Source organism: Taudactylus pleione, unplaced genomic scaffold (genome assembly GCF_031769625.1).
Source record: "Taudactylus pleione unplaced genomic scaffold, aTauple2 ptg000078l, whole genome shotgun sequence".
Taxonomy (NCBI): Eukaryota; Metazoa; Chordata; class Amphibia; order Anura; family Myobatrachidae; genus Taudactylus; species Taudactylus pleione.
In genome coordinates, this window is record NW_028284480.1 from 2578078 (window position 1) to 2598251 (window position 20174).

The 20174-nt window shown below is 43.2% G+C and overlaps 1 protein-coding gene across 1 annotated transcript in view; it reads left to right on the plus strand.

The window, feature by feature from the left end:
* MYO18B (myosin XVIIIB) overlaps window positions 1–20174 on the plus strand; it is a 586172-nt gene that overhangs the window by 286038 nt on the left and 279960 nt on the right. The window contains exons 24-26 of the mRNA XM_088467895.1: window positions 5486–5614; window positions 6635–6778; window positions 6884–6973. Coding sequence (XP_088324021.1) covers window positions 5486–5614; window positions 6635–6778; window positions 6884–6973 — 363 coding nt within the window. The remainder of the gene's footprint in view (window positions 1–5485; window positions 5615–6634; window positions 6779–6883; window positions 6974–20174) is intronic.

The window sequence follows — 20174 nt, forward strand, 5'->3', positions numbered from 1 at the left end:
TGTAACAGTATTTGTAGACTAAAATCACCCATACATCTGCCATCAGGTCTCGCGATCCTGTGATGGGATCAGAAACACTCATCCGCCGGTTGGAAATGCCGACCGACGGCCATTGATGTTCTGTGATCCGTTGGAGGATCAGCAAAATTATACACGTTAAATTTCACAGATTTGCAAATCATAATAATATTTTGATTGTGATCGGCAAATCTGTAAATTGATCCTGAGACCTGGCATCGCAGTAATGCAGGATCGCAGCAATCCATCGAAGATGTATGGGGGCCTGAGGAGGGGAATTCAATTAGCTGTGGTAACTCATCGCGTGCTAATTGATCCCCAGGGGCTATTCAATTAGCCCCGAAGCCAGCCTGAAGGCTGCACTTAATGGGGAATTTTTTTTGGGTCTGATTATACCCGAAAAGTAATCCCCGATAACCAGCATGTTAACAGTTGCCGTGATCATGTTGATACATACGCCCGAGAATTTATCATGGATTTCATGTGTTAACGTTCGTTAATACATTAAATTAATTGGAATTCAAAAGTGTCTCTGGTGAAAAAGGGGCTTGAATTGAATAGTATAAAAGCAAGAAAAATTCCAACACATCACCTATATATTATAAAGTAACAACTTTCAGCATTATTTGTTCAATAATATTTAATTTTATTAATAAGTAATAATAGTACAAAATTGTAGCATGAAAAATTAAAACCTAATACCGGTATACAGGACAAAACAATGACATAAAAAGAGAAAAGAATAAAATAAAAAATTGAAAATAAGGAACTACAAAAAATTCCTAAATTACCTGCGATAAAATTGTATTTGTATTAAAAATGGAGCAGTCATATATTCTTATGGAATGTACCTGGCTGCACAAAAGGGGCTGCACCTCTTGTATAAGTAAGAGATCCTACCCAGTGTATTTGTGAGACTTCCAGCATCTTCCAGTGTTAGGGCCTATTCATCAAAACATAATTTATCACTTGTGATAATTATGGTTTGAACTCGCTGCAAGTTCAAACACAGTTTAGGAGGCATTCAGCCCTAAACTATCGCTTACGAAGCCGTTTTTTGTGAGAAACTTTTCACTGCCTGTCTTCAGGCTGCATCTTGAAGACAGGCTGGGAAGAGAGACCAGCTCCAACATAACCCTGTCGGTGTCTGTCCCCCCCCCACCATCCTTCTAAAGCTGCCAACCCCCCCCCCCTTTCCCCCCGCGGTTGTCCAACGACCATTCCCCTCTGCATGGGGGTCCGATCCGGACCCCTGCTCTCCCCCCCGTGGGAGTCCGATCCGGAGCTGCCGCATCTTCTCCCTCACCGGCTCACCTGCTGTGTTCAGTCGGTGAACCCGGCTCACATATCTGCAGTGCAGACGCAGCAGGGAGGGATCTGAATAGATATATAAGCCATATAAGTCTTCACAGGCTGCCATGTAAACAGCAGTCCATGAAGGTTATCAGGGGCTGAACGCCATCTGACAGTGGCGTTCAATAACATCATCAAGTTCCGAAAAAATAAAATTTTTCGGAACCTGATGATTACCCCTGACACTTATTTTTTACAAAAGTATGTGAAAATTTTAATTTTCACATGCTTTTGTAAAAAATAATTGATGATAAATAGGCCCCTTAGTGATAGATACCACCTAATCTCCATCCATGTATTAGTAAAAACCGAGCCACCTTGTTGCCTCTCTACCTCTATACGGGAGGATCCATACAAATAACCTAGTGTCTCTGAGGTATATTTTTGAAAGCAAGCCATTACTAAGTATCTTCTAATGTCCTTATGATACTATTAGTTTTTGTTACTTAATAATTTTCTTTTTAGATTTTATTTAATCTATAAAATACATATTTTCATCTTTGCAAATTATTATTATCATTATTATTATTATAGAATATTTTTCTGCGCATTTTGCCATTTACTGTTGAATACTATACAATTTATTCAATAAGATTTAAATAGCTAGGCATTAAATATATTCACTCACCCAGGTCCTGGCAATATACTGTCTTGCTGTCACATTGATACATTTTAACAAGTTATTGGCAGGTTTAAACCTAAAGGCCCCTACACACTAGGGGATTTCTTTAATGATTTGCCCGATTCCGACGCATTGGAACGACAAATCGTTAAAATCGTCCAGTGTGTATGTACCATATCATGCTATGCGTGCTCTCGTGGGGTCATCAGTCGCATCTTCTGATCTTCCCTACATGCAGTCCAATCAGATAATGCTGCTAATGACCCCATGCAGCGGGATGCATCAGGGGCCGACATATCGGGCGGTCCAATGTGTACTGGTCGCCTGATATGTCGGCCCGTCGGCGGGGAGGTCACTGGTCGCATCGCTGGGTACATACGTTGTTTAGTGTGTACCCAGCTTAAGAGTGCTTTCAGTGGAGTTAGCATTATGGCATGGAAAGTCTATATATAAATATATCTAATATTTAATCTTCAATTAATTTAAGAACAAAGCAAGCTCAGGAGTTGATATGGGGATATATATTTTAATACGTTATTTTAAAAATAACAAAAAAAACTATATAAAATTAAAACTAAACACTTTAGTTAGTGTAGATGTTTTTATTGTGCTGTAATTGACACTGCAGCCACTTTTGTTAATATTTTAGTCAATAATGAAAGGGAAAACACATGCACTATTATCTGAATAAAGGAGTTTTCATTATTGTTATTAAATATTGGTATTACATATTAGTATTTTAAATATATTTGCAAACTATTTTTCCCCTCACATTAGTGGAACAAAGAGCATAAATCTGGACTATGGCACATGCTGAAGCCAGTTACCTAACTCACACATACTATTCTAGAGCCTGGCCTAAGGAAGCAGTAAGATTAATCTTACATTTTATGGGCAGTATCACTGGGCAACATTTGCTTTATTAATTGCAGTGAAAGTTATTTTTTTATTGTCACAACAATGATACATTTTATTAAATCCATCCTTATGTCTGCTCTAGGAGTGGACATTCTGGGCACCTATAACCCCCCTCTGCACATTCCTATTAGAGTAATGTGACATACAGTATATGCAACAATTTCACAGACTGTCTTTAATCATTAAATGAACTGTCTGCTGTAACTGCCTTCTAGAGACGTGGGAGTTGGGAAAAGGCTACAGGGCAGGCCGGGTGTAAGGCAAATGGGTTTCAGGATGGGATGTGCTATTTTAAATACTGTAATCTTTGGCTTGAAAATTTATATTGAGTTTTCTACTTACTGCATTTAAAACAAACAAAAAAAGTCTAGTTTTCTACACATTAACATAATGTGCGCAAACTTCTTGTCCATTCAGTAATGGGTATTTTTTTTGTCACATTTTGAAATTCTACTTACAGTAAATGCCTGCATTATTAAAGCCCATTGCACCTTACTGTGTAATCGCTTTGAGCTTTACTTCTGGATCCTGGCTTTTCATTGTTACGGTATTGTGCTACCTACCAGGCCTGTATAATAAGGGAACTGGCACAAGTAGCCTGATGACTGAGAAAGGAAACCATTAGTATGAACATTGATTTTGCAGCAGCTTTGAAGAACTCATCGGGGCTGTGCAGTTAATGCAGTCATTATTGAGGCAATCAAACTCTTAATGAGGCATTACTCCATCTCTACTAATTCTCAATCTATTGTTGCTGGGTACATTTATGTCAATGCAATGGGAGAGGAAATTGAATAAAAAAAGACAAATTTGTCTATTTAGCATTTTTCTTAGCAGCTGTTGATGTTTTTATTAAAATGTGTTACATACGCGAGCAGGAGGAGAAGCCGTGCTTTTTTTGGGACTGCAATTTCTGAGATAATTAATTTTTTTTATTCTAATGCCAGATGGCTAGTGTGGTGTCTATATTACATAAACTCAAGTCAGATGTTATATTTTCCATGATGGTAAAAATTAGTTGTGTTATTGTTTTGTTATATTGTAATTTAGGGCATGCAAACCTGCCAACTTTAATCCTCTATATGGAGAAACTGGTACAACATGGCTACGTTACACAGAGGGTAGAGCCACGTCATCATGGGTATTTCTAGCACTTCCAAAACACTGGGCTGCTCCCAACACCCTTCCCATCTCCTAATAATACTTTCTATATCTCCCAAGTATCCTGGAATTAGAGGAAAAGGTCCTGAATGGCTATGGCGTCTTCTCATACAGGGACTGTCCCTCCTAAATAAATGTTACGTTATAAATGACGTGCACCGTGGGTAGAGGAGAAGAAAGCAAGAACATGACTATTTTTTAATAGAAGTAGTCATATTCGGCTGATCCCTTCTTCTGAAAACCAGAATGTACAAACTTCTGTGAGAGTAAATCACTTCTAGATATATGAATTATAGCATTTAATGTGGAAATTGTCTTCTGACTTTAGAACTTATGAACATTTACAAAAGAAATTAAAAATGATCTATTCACTATATAAATCAGCCTCATACAAACTGTATAATTGACTCATGCTCATGAAAAGGGTTATGGGTGGTTCTGAACGGGTTAGGTTGTATTCCGTGCAGTCTAATCTGTGTGACTGGAAGGTCGGATATGCAGGGTGTCTGCTAATCAGACAACCGGTTTCAGAAGAGGAGAGTGGACACCCCTTTGTGTGATTAGCATCTACTTGCGTCTTACTGTCTTGAGATACATGCTTATAATGATATTCTACATACATACAATGGTTAGAGTATATAATATATTCACCATTGTATCTACATTGTTGTTTACAGCTATACGGTATGCTTTGGTAAACAGCTTTGTATTATACATGCTGTTCATGGAGTGAGTTGATGTACTACTTCACCAATATAAACCGGTTGCTCTAAATATGATTTGACTGCTTTTCTGCAGGGCACACCTGACCCTAATGTGCACTGCCACCATAAGGTCTTATTAGCACAACAGTTACATTATTGGGGAAATTGGGGAAATCCATAACCTATTACACTACATGCTGAATAAGGGATATGTATATCTGAAATGTTAGAGCAGGTGTTTTAGCAGCCACATGTACATAAAAAGTATTAATTATGGCGGGTGATGTGATGTCACCCATGTAGAGCCAGTTTCTATGTGTGACTGTAGCCACATCAACAATATGAACCACCATAGGTACAAACATCTGCACTTGGAACTACACTCTCAGTAATGCTCAATAAAAATACTTCTGTATGTACATACATCTACTGAATTCAGCAAAAGACCCTACTGGTGGTACTTAGATAGTTTTATAATTACAAGCAATTAAACACAATGCTGTAAATGTAATCTCACTTGTTATATTCCCTCATTTCTCTTGTTATTTCTACGTTTGTCTTTTTGTAAATTCAACTGTTTCAAAGTATTTTTCCCAGTACTGCTCCATTACATGTTAAACCTGTCATTTTCTGCAGCTCATTTTGTCACAGTGTGTTGCTGTATTGACTGTTTGCGAAGCCTCTGCTGACCATGTATTATTCACTGTAGGTGTTCATGAAATCTGGTGTGCTATCCAGGCTAGAGAAGCAGCGGGAGAAGATGATTTCTCAAAACATGATCCTTTTTCAAGCAGCGTGCAGAGGGCTTCTATGTCGACAAAAGTACAAGAAACTAAAGGCAAGAATATGTTCTAATATTTGATTTTCACACGCATCCTTTTATTATCTACTATCATGTTACTTGCGCTTTCTACAGAACGTCGGCAAATATTTCATCTGGAAACACTTTCAGGTTATCTGTATTTGCACATAATGACAGAATCTTCCCTTATCAACAGACACAGTGGCTCACTCCCATTTCCCCCCTAACACTATTCATTTTGAAGTAACAAAAATAATTGAAGTGAAAGAGGTACTGTAGTTTAACAAATCAATCAGTTAACTCAATTTGTGTATGTAATTGAAATGAAAGGGGAACACAACGCCAATATCACAACTGATATGTGATTATATATAAAGTTATTGTTTACTGCTGCCTCCTGGTAAGCAATATTAGTATATTAGTGACGCATCAGACAGTATTAAAATGCTGAATAAAGTTGTAATAACGTGCTTCTGGATTGGGTACAGTACTGAGACTCTCAATTCAAACGTGATGCTAAAGTATGTATATTACACAGGTGATGATTATGTATTTACGTATCTGTAAATAATAGCTGTATTAACTGCAAGTTCTAATGTAAGTTTCGGTTTTGAATCTGGATTCATCTTCGTGTTTTGGTTTTGGATCCGTAATTTAAAAACAAAACAAAAAAAAACAGCTAAAATGTTGTAATTTTAACCTGTTAGCATGTAATCCAAAACCTGAGTTCCGATGGGTGCAGGGTATACAGTGAAAGTAAAGTGTGCCACTGTGCCAGAGCCTATGCTCTTTTGTCAGTATGTGCCATCTTTATCGAAGGAGGGATTTGCTTGCTGGCACAAGGTTAGATGCGAGGCTGGGGGCTCACTGCTCGCACTAACATTGTTATTAGATATTAAAAGTCCCCTCAAATATCTGAGACCTATCTAAAATGTTTATATGGTTACAGGAAACTAGTGGTTTCGAATATCTGTGATATTTCATGGGCCGCATTATCCCATACTTAATCTTTGCATGCATAATCCACACTTAATGATTTATGTCTCCCCTGTTTAGATTCAAATGGTTGCCCTCAAATGTATTCAAAAGAATATCAGGAAATACTATTGTATCAGAGACTGGCTGTGGTGGAAAATAATTTCTCAGATCCGTCCCTCTTTGACTGTCAATGTAGATGAGGCCAAGTTTCTGGCGAAAGAGGTAAGTAACAGACCATTTGAAACACAATGTTAACCCCATTCACACACATTAGACCATTGTACGAGTAGCTTGACATAAAGTGCTCTTATTTGGTGTGTTCTGTAGGAAGAAATCATTGCTCTGACAGCAAAATTTGTGAAATCAGAAAAGTCAAGAAATGGACTGCGCCAGAACGTTGATCTTCTGGAAAGCAAGGTAAGAACACAGCACCCAGTTTCCTCTTATTGGCAGATCATTACCGGAACAGATGCAGCTACTGCCTGAGGCACACAGATTTTGAATGGATTTCTCTCTCCACTTACATGTTATCCTTAAGCACAGGCATGTTCTGAATAGACAGAGGGCCCATCCCACTCCATAGCACAAAATAAAAAGGAAAAGTATGTTATTTTTACAGGTGTTGCAATCATCATGTGCACACACAGACACGTGTGTTCATACTCATACGCGATCTTTGAAGCCAAGTAGGACTGCCATGATAGCAGGGGAGTGGCTTCCCATGGGAAGAGCTCTCTATCGCAGTCCCAGGGGGAAACAACACTGCATGTCTATCATATGATTATTAGGGAGTTGCTGCCTCTGATAGGCAGTCCCTGTGGTTGGTGAATTTTACAGGGGCGGTTACTGGTGGCTAGGTAACATATGCCACTGGATGAAATCCATTATTCAAATTCAATACTTAATCCATGAACATTGCTGACACTGCTATACCCACTTTTCTGATAGAGTATACTGCTTACACGAGTAGCTGTTATAATTCCATGAGAAAGACAGTGGACCTCATTCAGAGTCGGTCATTGCGGCCACACGGTCGTACGCCACCGATGTTCGCTAAACTGCGCATGCATAAAATTCGCAGTGCGCGTGCGCAAACTAGCTATTACGATCAGAAATTGCTCTTTCCTTCAACTTGGCCAGGTCGTTAGTTTGAGTGACAGGATGAGGCCAGTGTCGGACTAGTGCATGAAGGGCCCACCAGGGAAATGTAATGGAAGGGGCCCGCTGAAGGGTCGCGACCATCCTTTAGTTAAATGTGGTCAGCAGCTGGAGGGGTGTGGCCAGATAACAAAAAAATTTAATATGCAAAAATTGTGATTGAAGGCCAGTATGTTGCAAACAGACTCATCCACCGAACCCCTTCCCCCCTGATGGTGCGTGACGTCGCCCACACAGCTTATGCAGTGCCTACACTGAACGACTGGTCGTTCACTGTAGGCACCCTCCATCGTCTTTGAACATGGCCAATCTGTCGTTATCGGCAGATTGACTGGCATGTTCAGCCAATGATTGATGTCGGAAAAGACCAGCGGGAGCGCGCATTGCTGGCTGTTTCTGACATTATAATGCACGATTTATGCACGAATAATGAGTGATTGCACGATTATGATGTCGTAATCGTGCAAACGCTCATTAATATCATGTGGTGGATACGCAGCTTTATTCTGGAAAATGTAATCAATGGTGCAGATCTATATATACATCAATATCTGGCTTCAAGTTCAGAACTTGGGGTACACTAACCCAAGCAAAGCCATGCTATAACCAGAGTAAACGTTTACCATAGGTGTGTGTGTATGTGTATATATATATATGTACCCCAGAACATGGGGTACACTGTGTGTGTATAATATATATATATATATATATATATATATACACTGTATATGTGTGTAGTGAAACAGCGGTACTCACAGGACTTCTAATCAGAAGAATGACACCACACCAGGGTATATTTATATACATTGTAACTAGGGGTGTGCACCGGCCACTTTTCGTGTTTTGTGTTTTGGTTTTGGATCTGGATCTTTCTTCGTGTTTTGGATCTGGATTGGTTTTGCCAAAACCACCCTTCCGTGTTTTGGGTTCTGGGTTTTGTGTTTTGGATCTGTATTTTTTTTTTAAAAAGCATAAAAACAGCTAAAATCACAGAATTTGTTGGTTTCTCTGCTCCTATGCTATTATTAACCTCAATAACCTTAATTTCCACTCATTTCCAGTCTATTCTGAACACCTCACACCTCACAATAGTGTTTTCATGTCCAAAAGGTTGCACCGAGGTAGCTGGATGACTATGCTAAGCGACACGAGTGGGCGGCACAAACACGTGACCCATCTAGGAGTGACACTGCAGTGGCAGACAGGATGGCAGTTAGAAAAACTAGGCCCCAAACTGTACATAATGCAAAGAAAAAAAAGAAGTGCAAGATGGAATTGTCCTTGGGCCCTCCCACCCACCCTTATGTTGTATAAACAGGACATGCACACTTTAACAAATCAATCATTTCAGCGCCAGGGTCTGCCACACAACTGTGGCTGAAATGATTGGTTCGTTTGGGCCCCCACAAAACAAGCTGGCAATTAATGTGTCCCTGCACAAACTGGCTCTACGGAGGCAAGATGTCATCCTCATCCTCCTCATCCACCGATTCCTCACCCTCTTCAGTGTGTACATCCTCATCCTCACAAAGTATTAACTCGTCCCCACTTGAATCCACCACCACAGGTCCCTCTGTACCTTCTGGAGGCTGGTCTCCCTGGAAGAGCTGATAATTCATTTTGATGAACATCATCTTCTCCACATTCTGTGGAAGCAACCTCCTACGCCTTTCGCTGACAAGGTTCCCGGCTGCACTAAACACTCTTTCGGAGTACACACTGGAGGGGGGGCAACTCAGGTAAAATAGAGCCAGTTTGTACAGGGGCCTCCAAATTGCCTCTTTTTCCTGCCAGTACAGGTATGGACTGTCTGACATGCCTACTTGGATGCTGTCACCGATGTAATCTTCCACCATTCTGTCAATGGTGACAGTATCATATGCAGTGACAGTAGACATGTCAGAAATTGTTGCCAGGTCCTTCAGTCCAGACCAGATGTCCAAACTTGGTCCTGCCTGCCCTGCATCACCGCCAGCGGGTTGCTTAGGATACCTAAGTTTTTTCCTGGCAGCCCCAGTTGCGGGAGAAAATGAAGAAGGAGCCGTTGACGTGTCACGTTCCGCTTCAGCTGACAGTGTGTTCACCAGCTGGTCTTTGCACCTCTGCAGGCTTGTGTCGGCCGGAAAGAGAGACACCACATAGGCTTTAAACCTAGGATCGAGCACGGTGGCCAAAATGTAGTGGTCTGATTTCAACAGATTGACCACCCTGGAATCCTGGCAAAGCGAATGAAGGGCTTCATCCACAAGTCCCACATGCCGAGCAGAATCGCTCCGTCTTAGCTCCTCCTTCACTTTCTCCAGCTGCTTCTGCAAAAGCCTGATGAGGGGAATGACCTGACTCAAGCTGGCTGTGTCTGAACTGACTTCACGTGTGGCAAGTTCGAAGGGCTGGAGAACCTTGCACAACACGGAAATCATTCTCCACTGTGCTTGAGTCAGGTGCATACCCCCTCCTTTGCCTATGTCATAGGTGGATGTATAGGCTTGTATGGCCTTTTGCTGCTCCTCCATCCTCTGAAGCATATAGAGGGTTGAGTTCCACCGCGTCACAACCTCTTGCTTCAGGTCATGGCGGGGCAGGTTCAAGAGTGTTTGCTGGCGCTCCAGTCTTCGGCACGCAGTCGCTGAATGGCGAAAGTGGCCAGAAATTTTTCGGGCCACCCAAAGCGTCTCCTGCACGCCCCTGTCGCTTTTCAGAAAATTCTGCACCACCAAGTTTATTGTGTGAGCAAAACATGGGACGTGCTGGAATTTGCCCAAATGTAATGCCCGCACAATATTGGTGGCGTTGTCAGATATCACAAATCCCCAGGAGAGTCTAAGTGGGGTAAGCCACTGGGCGATGATTTCCCTCAGTTTCTCTAAGAGGTTGTCGGCGGTGTGCCTCTTACTGAAACCGGTGATACACAGCGTAGCCTGCCTTGTAACGAGCTGGCGTTTCTGAGATGCTGCTACTGGTGACGCTGCTGCTGTTGCTGCGTAAGGTGATACATCTACCCAGTGGGCTGTCACAGTCATAGAGTCCTTAGTCTGCCCTGTTCCACTTGTCCACATGTCCGTGGTTAAGTGGACATTGTGTACAACGGCATTTTTCAGGACACTGAGGACACTTTTTCTGACGTTTCTGTACAGTCTCGGTATCGCCTGCCTAGTGAAGTGGAATCTAGACGGGATTTGGAACCGGGGACACACTACCTCCATCAATTGTCTAAATCCCACTGCACTAATGGCGGATACCGGACGCACGTCTAACACCAACATAGCAGTCAAGGCCTCAGTTATACGTTTTGCTTCAGGATGACTGCTGTCGTACTTCATCCTCCTCGCTAAGGACTGTTGGAGGGTCAATTGTTTAGTAAAAGTAGTGGTGTTCCTACTTCCTCTCTGGGATGATGAACGACTCCCAGCAGCAGCAACAGCAGCAGCGGCAGCAGTAGGCGTAGCAATGCAGGATCCTCCAGAGGAATCCCGGATAGGAGAGTCAGTCATGCCAGTGACATGGCCTGCAGGACTACTTCCGATCCTGACTAAGGAGGAAATTGACGAGGAGGGAGTTGACGGTGTGGTTTGCAGGCGCTTGGATACAACAGGACAACGGGATTTAGGTGTCCCTGGACTGCTTACGGTCTTAGCCAAAGTTTCTGAACTTGACAGTAACTTTTTATGAACGCGCTGCAGGTGCCGTATAAGGGAGGATGTTCCTAGGTGGTTGACGTCCCTACCCCTACTTATTTCACCTTTACATATGGTACATATGGCAAGACAGTTGTTGTCCGGATTTGGATAGAAATATTGCCAGACCAAAGAGGTGGAATGTTTGGTCTTCTGCCCAGGCATGACCGTGATGGGCTTTTTCATCCCACGGACAACAACTGTCTCCCCCGGAGCCTGATTTAAACAAACCACATCACCATCAGAATCCTCCTCGCCAACTTCCTCCTCAGCGCCAGCTACACCAGTATCCTCATCCTGTTGTACTTCAACAGTGACATCTTCAATTTGCATATCAGCAAGTGGACTGTGGGTGCTCCTTTCAGCACTTGCAGGGGGCGTGCAAATGGTGGAAAGAGCCACCTCTTCCCGTCCAGTGCTGGGAAGGTCAGGCATCGCAACCACCACCACACTTGGACTCTCCTTGGGGATTTGTGATATCTTCTTAGAAAGCACAGTTCTTCGCTGTGCTTTTGCCAGCTTAACTCTTTTGATTTTTTTAGTGGGAGGAGGGCTTCCATCGTCATGTGAAGCTGAACCACTAGTCATGAACATACTAGGGATCGACCTTAGCCGTTCCTTGCCACTCCGTGTCGTAAATGGCATATTGGCAAGTTTACGTTTCTCTTCAGCTGATTTAAATGTCTTTTTCAAGGTCATTTTCCTGAACTTTGCCATTTGGGATTGTATGTGCCCTCTACTATGACATTGGGCATCGGCCTTGGCAGACGACGTTGATGGCATGTTATCGTCTATGTCATGACTAGTGGCAGCAGCTTCAGCACTAGGAGGAAGTGGTTCTTGATCTTTCTCTATTTTATTTTTAACGGAGAAAGTTTGGTCCTCCATTTATGTTATATCGATTTGATATATACGTGCGGCTAAACACAGAAAATAATTTTTTTTTTGGTTTGGACTGGAGTGTACTTTCGGGGGTTACAGCACCCTTTAACGGTCAAGCCAGCCGGCCCTTATGACACAGGCGCACTCTTGGCACTACTTTGTTGATGCACGTGCGGCTACTGCGCACACAGTTCACAAACACAGAAAATAATTTTTTTTTTGGTTTGGACTGGAGTGTACTTTCGGGGGTTACAGCACCCTTTAACGGTCAAGCCAGCCGGCCCTTTACTTATGACACAGGCGCACGCTTGGCACTACTTTGTTGATGCACGTGCGGCTACTGCGCACACAATTCACAAACACAGAAAATAATTTTTTTTTTGGTTTGGACTGGAGTGTACTTTCGGGGGTTACAGCACCCTTAACGGTCAAGCCAGCCGGCCCTTTACTTATGACACAGGCGCACGCTTGGCACTACTTTGTTGATGCACGTGCGGCTACTGCGCACACAATTCACAAACACAGAAAATAATTTTTGTTTTGGTTTGGACTGGAGTGTACATTCGGGGGTTACAGCACCCTTAACGGTCAAGCCAGCCGGCCCTTTACTTATGACACAGGCGCACGCTTGGCACTACTTTGTTTATGCACGTGCGGCTACTGCGCAAACAATTCACAAACACAGAAAATAATTTTTTTTTTGGTTTGGACTGGAGTGTACTTTCGGGGGTTACAGCACCCTTAACGGTCAAGCCAGCCGGCCCTTTACTTATGACACAGGCGCACGCTTGGCACTACTTTGTTGATGCACGTGCGGCTACTGCGCACACAATTCACAAACACAGAAAATAATTTTTTTTTTGGTTTGGACTGGAGTGTACTTTCGGGGGTTACAGTACCCTTAACGGTCAAGCCAGCCGGCCCTTTACTTATGACACAGGCGCACGCTTGGCACTACTTTGTTGATGCACGTGCGGCTACTGCGCACACAATTCACAAACACAGAAAATAATTTTTTTTTTGGTTTGGACTGGAGTGTACTTTCGGGGGTTACAGGACCCTTAACGGTCAAGCCAGCCGGCCCTTTACTTATGACACAGGCGCACGCTTGGCACTACTTTGTTGATGCACGTGCGGCTACTGCGCACACAATTCACAAACACAGAAAATAATTTTTTTTTTGGTTTGGACTGGAGTGTACTTTCGGGGGTTACAGCACCCTTAACGGTCAAGCCAGCCGGCCCTTTACTTATGACACAGGCGCACGCTTGGCACTACTTTGTTGATGCACGTGCGGCTACTGCGCACACAATTCACAAACACAGAAAATAATTTTTTTTTTGGTTTGGACTGGAGTGTACTTTCGGGGGTTACAGCACCCTTAACGGTCAAGCCAGCCGGCCCTTTACTTATGACACAGGCGCACGCTTGGCACTACTTTGTTGATGCACGTGCGGCTACTGCGCACACAATTCACAAACACAGAAAATAATTTTTTTTTTGGTTTGGACTGGAGTGTACTTTCGGGGGTTACAGCACCCTTAACGGTCAAGCCAGCCGGCCCTTTACTTATGACACAGGCGCACGCTTGGCACTACTTTGTTGATGCACGTGCGGCTACTGCGCACACAATTCACAAACACAGAAAATAATTTTTTTTCTGGTTTGGACTGGAGTGTACTTTCGGGGGTTACAGCACCCTTAACGGTCAAGCCAGCCGGCCCTTTACTTATGACACAGGCGCACGCTTGGCACTACTTTGTTGATGCACGTGCGGCTACTGCGCACACAATTCACAAACACAGAAAATAATTTTTTTTTTGGTTTGGACTGGAGTGTACTTTCGGGGGTTACAGCACCCTTAACGGTCAAGCCAGCCGGCCCTTTACTTATGACACAGGCGCACGCTTGGCACTACTTTGTTGATGCACGTGCGGCTACTGCGCACACAATTCACAAACACAGAAAATAATTTTTTTTTTGGTTTGGACTGGAGTGTACTTTCGGGGGTTACAGCACCCTTAACGGTCAAGCCAGCCGGCCCTTTACTTATGACACAGGCGCACGCTTGGCACTACTTTGTTGATGCACGTGCGGCTACTGCGCACACAATTCACAAACACAGAAAATATATTATTTTTTTAGCACTTGGGGGGAGCACCCCTGATGGACAGAGCACCCCCTGGACAACACTGCAGCACTCCTTTAGGACTGGGACACTGCACAGGACTTTGGAGTGGACACAGCCCCTATGGAGAACTGACTGCACAACACAGTCCAGCCAGCCCCTATGGACTTTGAAGTAGTGGACACAGCCCCTATTAACAACAGCAGCACAGCACAACACAGCCAGCCCCTATGGACTTTGAAGTAGTGGACAACAGCAGCACTACACTACACTACACAGCCCTAACTCCCACCCTCCCTCTTCACTGTCCACAGCCGAGTGAGAAAATGGCGCCGACGTGGGTACCTTATATAGGATCCAAAACCCGCGAGACTCGGAAGGCGGGATGATGACGTTTTGCCTCGATTTCAGATCCGAGTCAGGCGGGAAAAGTCGAGCCTGATTCGGATCGGACTCGGATCGGGGGGGCTCGGGGGGGTTCGGATTTCAGAAATCCGAACCCGCTCACCCCTAATTGTAACTATTTTCTACCTTCCGGGGTGCCGAGCAGTGGGATCCAGTTTAGCTGCACAGATCAGAGAACCCTTTGTGGTGCAGCTGCTTGGTGGATGGATGGAGGGGTGCAGACAGGAGGACAGAGGTCCTGTTTGTGTGGTAGGAAAATACACACAGAAAGACCATTACCAAATTGAAATACACAAAACTGTGATTGGATTATCAGCCTCAGCCTTGTTTTGGGCCCAAACTATGATATTAAATCTCACAAGCTGTGAAATCAGGCTACGCAGACAGTGATTTTGAGCCACAATCTCTGCAATATCGGGTTACAGATGCTGCAGTATAAGGCCTCCACATGCTGCAAACTCTGTAATATGGAGCCACGTGCCACAATATCAGGCTACACACTCCGCAATATCAGGTCACATGACACAATATCGGACTTCACACACTACAATATCGGTGGGCCACATGCCAGGATATCAAGCTACAGACTCCGCAATATCAGAACACATGCCAGGATATCAAGCTACAGACTCTATAATAGCGGGCGACATGCCAGGATATCAAGCTACACAGTCTACAATATCAGATCACATGCCAGGATATCAGGCAACCCCCCTTCTCCATCATCATAGCTGCCCCCCTAAATCTAACAACCCCCTTCTCCTAGAATTAAATCAGGTAATAGAACTGTCCCCCCCCAGACATAATAACCTCCCCCCCTTCTCCGTCAAATGAAATCCAGTCAATTATAGGGGTACAACTGACAACCCCCCTCCCCCAATTAGAACCATGTCCCGACTGAAGCGCAACCCGCCCCTCCCCCCTTGCACCCTCACCTCCTAAATCTGGCTAACCACACTTCTCCTGCAATTAAAATCATGCTACAACTGCTGATGAAATATTTATATTAAGTGAGACCTCAGTTCTATGGGGGCGGCCCAATACATTTGCTCACCCTCCTCCAGGTTCCTGCTGCTGCGCCGCTGCGGTCCCGACTCCTTTCTGTGTATTGTTCTAGAAGGTCCTCTCCGGCCGGGCTGACTCGCTCTCATCCTGAGCCTGCGTGCCCGCTGCTGCTTCCTCTGATTGGTGGACAGCTCCAGCCATCCACCAATCAGCGTTTTGATACTCCCACAACTGTGATTGGTGCATGGCCAACGCCTTCCACCAATCAACAATGCTAGCAGCCTGCAGTTTAGTAGTGAGGCTGTGCAGGCTGTATTATTGAGACATGTGTGCCACAGCCGCCCAGTCTGCCCCTCTACAGCTACTGTAGATGGACCCTGCTGCCTGACACATGCCGTTGCTACAGGGTCAGTCAATCTCGGCAAGCAGCTTTTAAAGAATGAAAATTGCCGCCGGTGACCTGTGCTAGGCCACGCCCTCCCGCAATAGAGGGCGTGGTTATGAACCCCCGGGGCCCACCGGGGATTTCCCCGAATCCCCGGCGGCCCAGTCTGAGCCTGGATGAGGCGTTTGTGGGTGGTAACAGGGGAAGGTGCTTTGGAACGGGGGAGTGGAGATCCGAACGCAGGCGTGCCTGACTATGCAAACGGCGTTTTATGGGAGTGCATAATTAACTAAGTAGTGTCATGGCACATGTGACATGGGAGGTTTTTACACTGACTTGATCGTAGTGCTTAAGAGAGGGTATGGTCAACCTTAAATCTACGACCAGCTCCGATGGTTCCCGATGGTCTCAATTAATCCTTATATGCCCGGAGATGACGTGTAATGGGAACGAGAAGGGGGCGTATTTTTAGTCCTCCCCTCGCTCGTCCAGCTAGCGATCCCATCTTAATGACTCAACTTGTGAGCGCTTCATTTGCATATCCGGCCCCTTTTACCTTACGACCGTGCGCCCGCAACGACCGACTCTGAATGAGGTCCAGTGTGCTTTTATTTAATCAAATACATCTATCAGTTTCATCTGACTAGTATTTATGCATAGTTTATTTTAGTGACCTCTAACCAATACAGACAACATTCTAGTGTTCGATAATCAATATACAAAGCATTCTAGTGATCTATATGCAATACACAGTGCACGATAATGAGCTTTACACACTACATACAGCACTAGTGACCTATATACAATACACAGAGCATTATTGACTGAAAACATTGGCCATTTGCATGCGGCATCGACACTCCGTCCAGTATATGGCCACACAATATCTGGGATCCGCCCCTGGGGAGTAATAATTTCCCTGTTCCTTCCCTGTGAAGAAACAGGAAATATCAGGCGATTGGGCATATGGCCGACCAATGATCGGATCAGTCGGACATGTTTGAAGATTTTTCATCCCTAATCAATAATTTCATGATGTATGCACATTGCCCAGCATTAGTTATCCTATGGGGATGGATCTCCTAGGAAAAGAAACTTTGTCTCATGAGATGAGACTTTGATTTTGTCTGCCGTCTTTCTAGGCTTTCCTGTATCTGTCCTGATTCCCTTACTCCCCAAAAACTGGCCTCAGTTTATGCATCAGTGCTATAAATAAATTGCAATATACAGTATATATAAAATAGTTTGAAAACAACAATTTTAGATTTGAGATCAGCACTGCGTCTTCTTCTTCAGCAAACACTTGCTCAGTTAGTAACAGGTTTCAGAGGGAACCAAGTAGTTGTGAGGAAGAGCAAGACAACTATGACAACTGTTCGGTTGTCAGTTTAATTTGCTAACAGCAAATGTTTGATTGCCCAATGCCCAATGCCTGGAAACCATACAGTGATGTAATCTTACTTCAGTGGCAGATATTCAATCCTATTAAATTTGCATCCTCCATTATGACCCTGTAATTATATATCCTGTTTGGAATTGCATTGATTTCTCTTTGCTAATCATTCTATTGGAAGTCAATGTAAGCCTCAATCATCTTTATAATATTTCCAGTTCTTTAATGGAAGTGAGATTTTCTAAATATTTTTTCAATGCCTATTTAGAATTATACAATGAATCCATTCTATATAAGGGATATGCAGAGAAGTGTGTGAATGTCCTTCTACTAGTAGGTCATGCAAGTAATATAACTATCCTTTTACAAATGTTTCTTGGCACAGTCTTCTACAATTAAATAGTACACTTAGCTACTTAGAATATCACAATTGTTAAGGTGTGTTGATAGATTTATTGCTGCTAAGTATGTATGATAAATCCATCTTAGACTTTCATCCTTTACTATGCAGAAAGTCAATCAAATATTTAATCAAAAGCCAAATTGAGATACATAAAGTGTTATGGAATTAGTTTAATAAAGAAATGTCTTTTAAGATCATTAATGCACAGAGAGTAGGGAACATCACTGATGAGTCCTGACCTCAGATCTGCTTTTGACAGGTCTCAATAGAATGGAAATTAACATGTGTCTATATATTCACCAAACAAGGCATATAGTGTATTGGACTTGTATGAAATGTAAGCATAATAATTGGCTTATACATATTGTGTATATCGATGTGGTTCAAATGTTTTATGTCCTGCCAAGTATAGAAGCAGGGGGGACATAGAGCATAATAAACGCACTAAGATTCATTTATGACATGCAAGATTGCTACATGTCCACTATTGCTCAGGTCTGCCAGATCACGTGACATAAGTAGGCCATTGAAAGGAGTTGGGAACAAAGGCACAACTGCTGAGATAGTAGTCCTTGCTACAGGACCTGGCAGTTGAGGACTGTGGGGTTTATTAACTAAGCCTTGGATGGAGATAATGTGAAAGGAGATAAAGTACCAGCCAATGAGCTCCTAACCGCCATGTCACAGGCTGTGTTAGAAAAATGACAGGAGCTGGTTGGTTGGTACTTTATCTCCGTCCACTTTATCTCCATCCAAGGCTTAGTACATAGACCCCTGAGTGCCTAAGTAACTGCCACCTCTGCTGGTGGATTAAAGGAGGTGGGCCCATGTGCAGTTTCCATGCAGGTCCCCTTCTCTCAAAGGAGCATATGCTGAGTAGACTCCAGCCCACACCATTTTCCCAATGATTGCTTTACTGCGCATTCGTAGATATCTGGGCAAATGGCACTTGTGCCATTTTCCCATGGATTTCTGTTGTGCCGATGAACAGGTATCAATAAGTGCAGGCTGTGCGGTCTGTGCCTCCCTGGACTACACACCCTGCACCCATTATAGATACAGAAATGTGTGGACTCTTTTTCCATCTACCAACTCCTTTGAGGCCTATGCTTAAAAGAGAACAGCTTGCACTCTCTAGTGGCACTGTTATAAAGAAGCATATTTCTAGGCGCACGCTGTGCTACAGTATGTTATAAAGCTTCAAACATACAAAAGTGACATACAGTATATTCATAAATAGTCCTGTCTCCTAATGTGTCTACAGTCTCATACTTACCTTAGGTTGCAAATTCAGCTGAGCTAATCAGTTAAAAAGAAAAAAAGAAAAGCATAATTAATATTAATGAAGTGGGTGTCCCCATAATAAAATTATTAAGTATTATTTTTACTATTTATAAGGCAACACAAATTTCCGCAGTGCAGTGCATAATACAGAACTACAGACACAAACCAGGATAAACAAAATAAACAATGGGATACTTTTGCAGTTAATTTTTGACCAACACTTGATAAGTAAAATTTAAATACCCTCTGCCCATGAGCCGTCATGTTTCCCTTATGGGAAGGAGCCCACATTCAAAGGGAAAAATAGAGTTTTTGGTAATAATAACCGTCTACAGTTATATGCATTGTACATATTTTGAAAGTGCACCACAGAGCTTTGCAGAGGAAATGGTAACACCTAGATTTGCTCAGATTTCATACATAAACTGTGCCCCGTGGCACCCTGGGGCCTCAGGCCACTAGCAGGGGTGCCTCAGGATGGTGGTCCAGCACCAAATCAAATTATTTATGATCAATGTAATATAAATATGTGGACAAACTGAAGCGCAAACCTGTCACCACCACATAACTAAACCTAAGGATGACAGGTAAGCACAATTTACTTTACTACTTTACTAATTTTTTTCTGAATTTCTCAATAACAAAGTTTTGGCTTAGGGGTGCCATGAAAATAATGCTGATACTCTAGGGCACCGTGATTTAAAAATGTTTGGTAACCACTGGCTCAGGGGGTAAATAATGTTATTTTCTTAAATATTTTATGAATCAGAATATTAGTGTATGATTTCAACAGGGATGTAGTTATGGTCACAATCCCGACGCCGGAATGCCAGCTAGGGATTTATGACAGACATCAAGATACCGATGCCTGTCATAATCCCGATGCCGGAATGTAGAACAA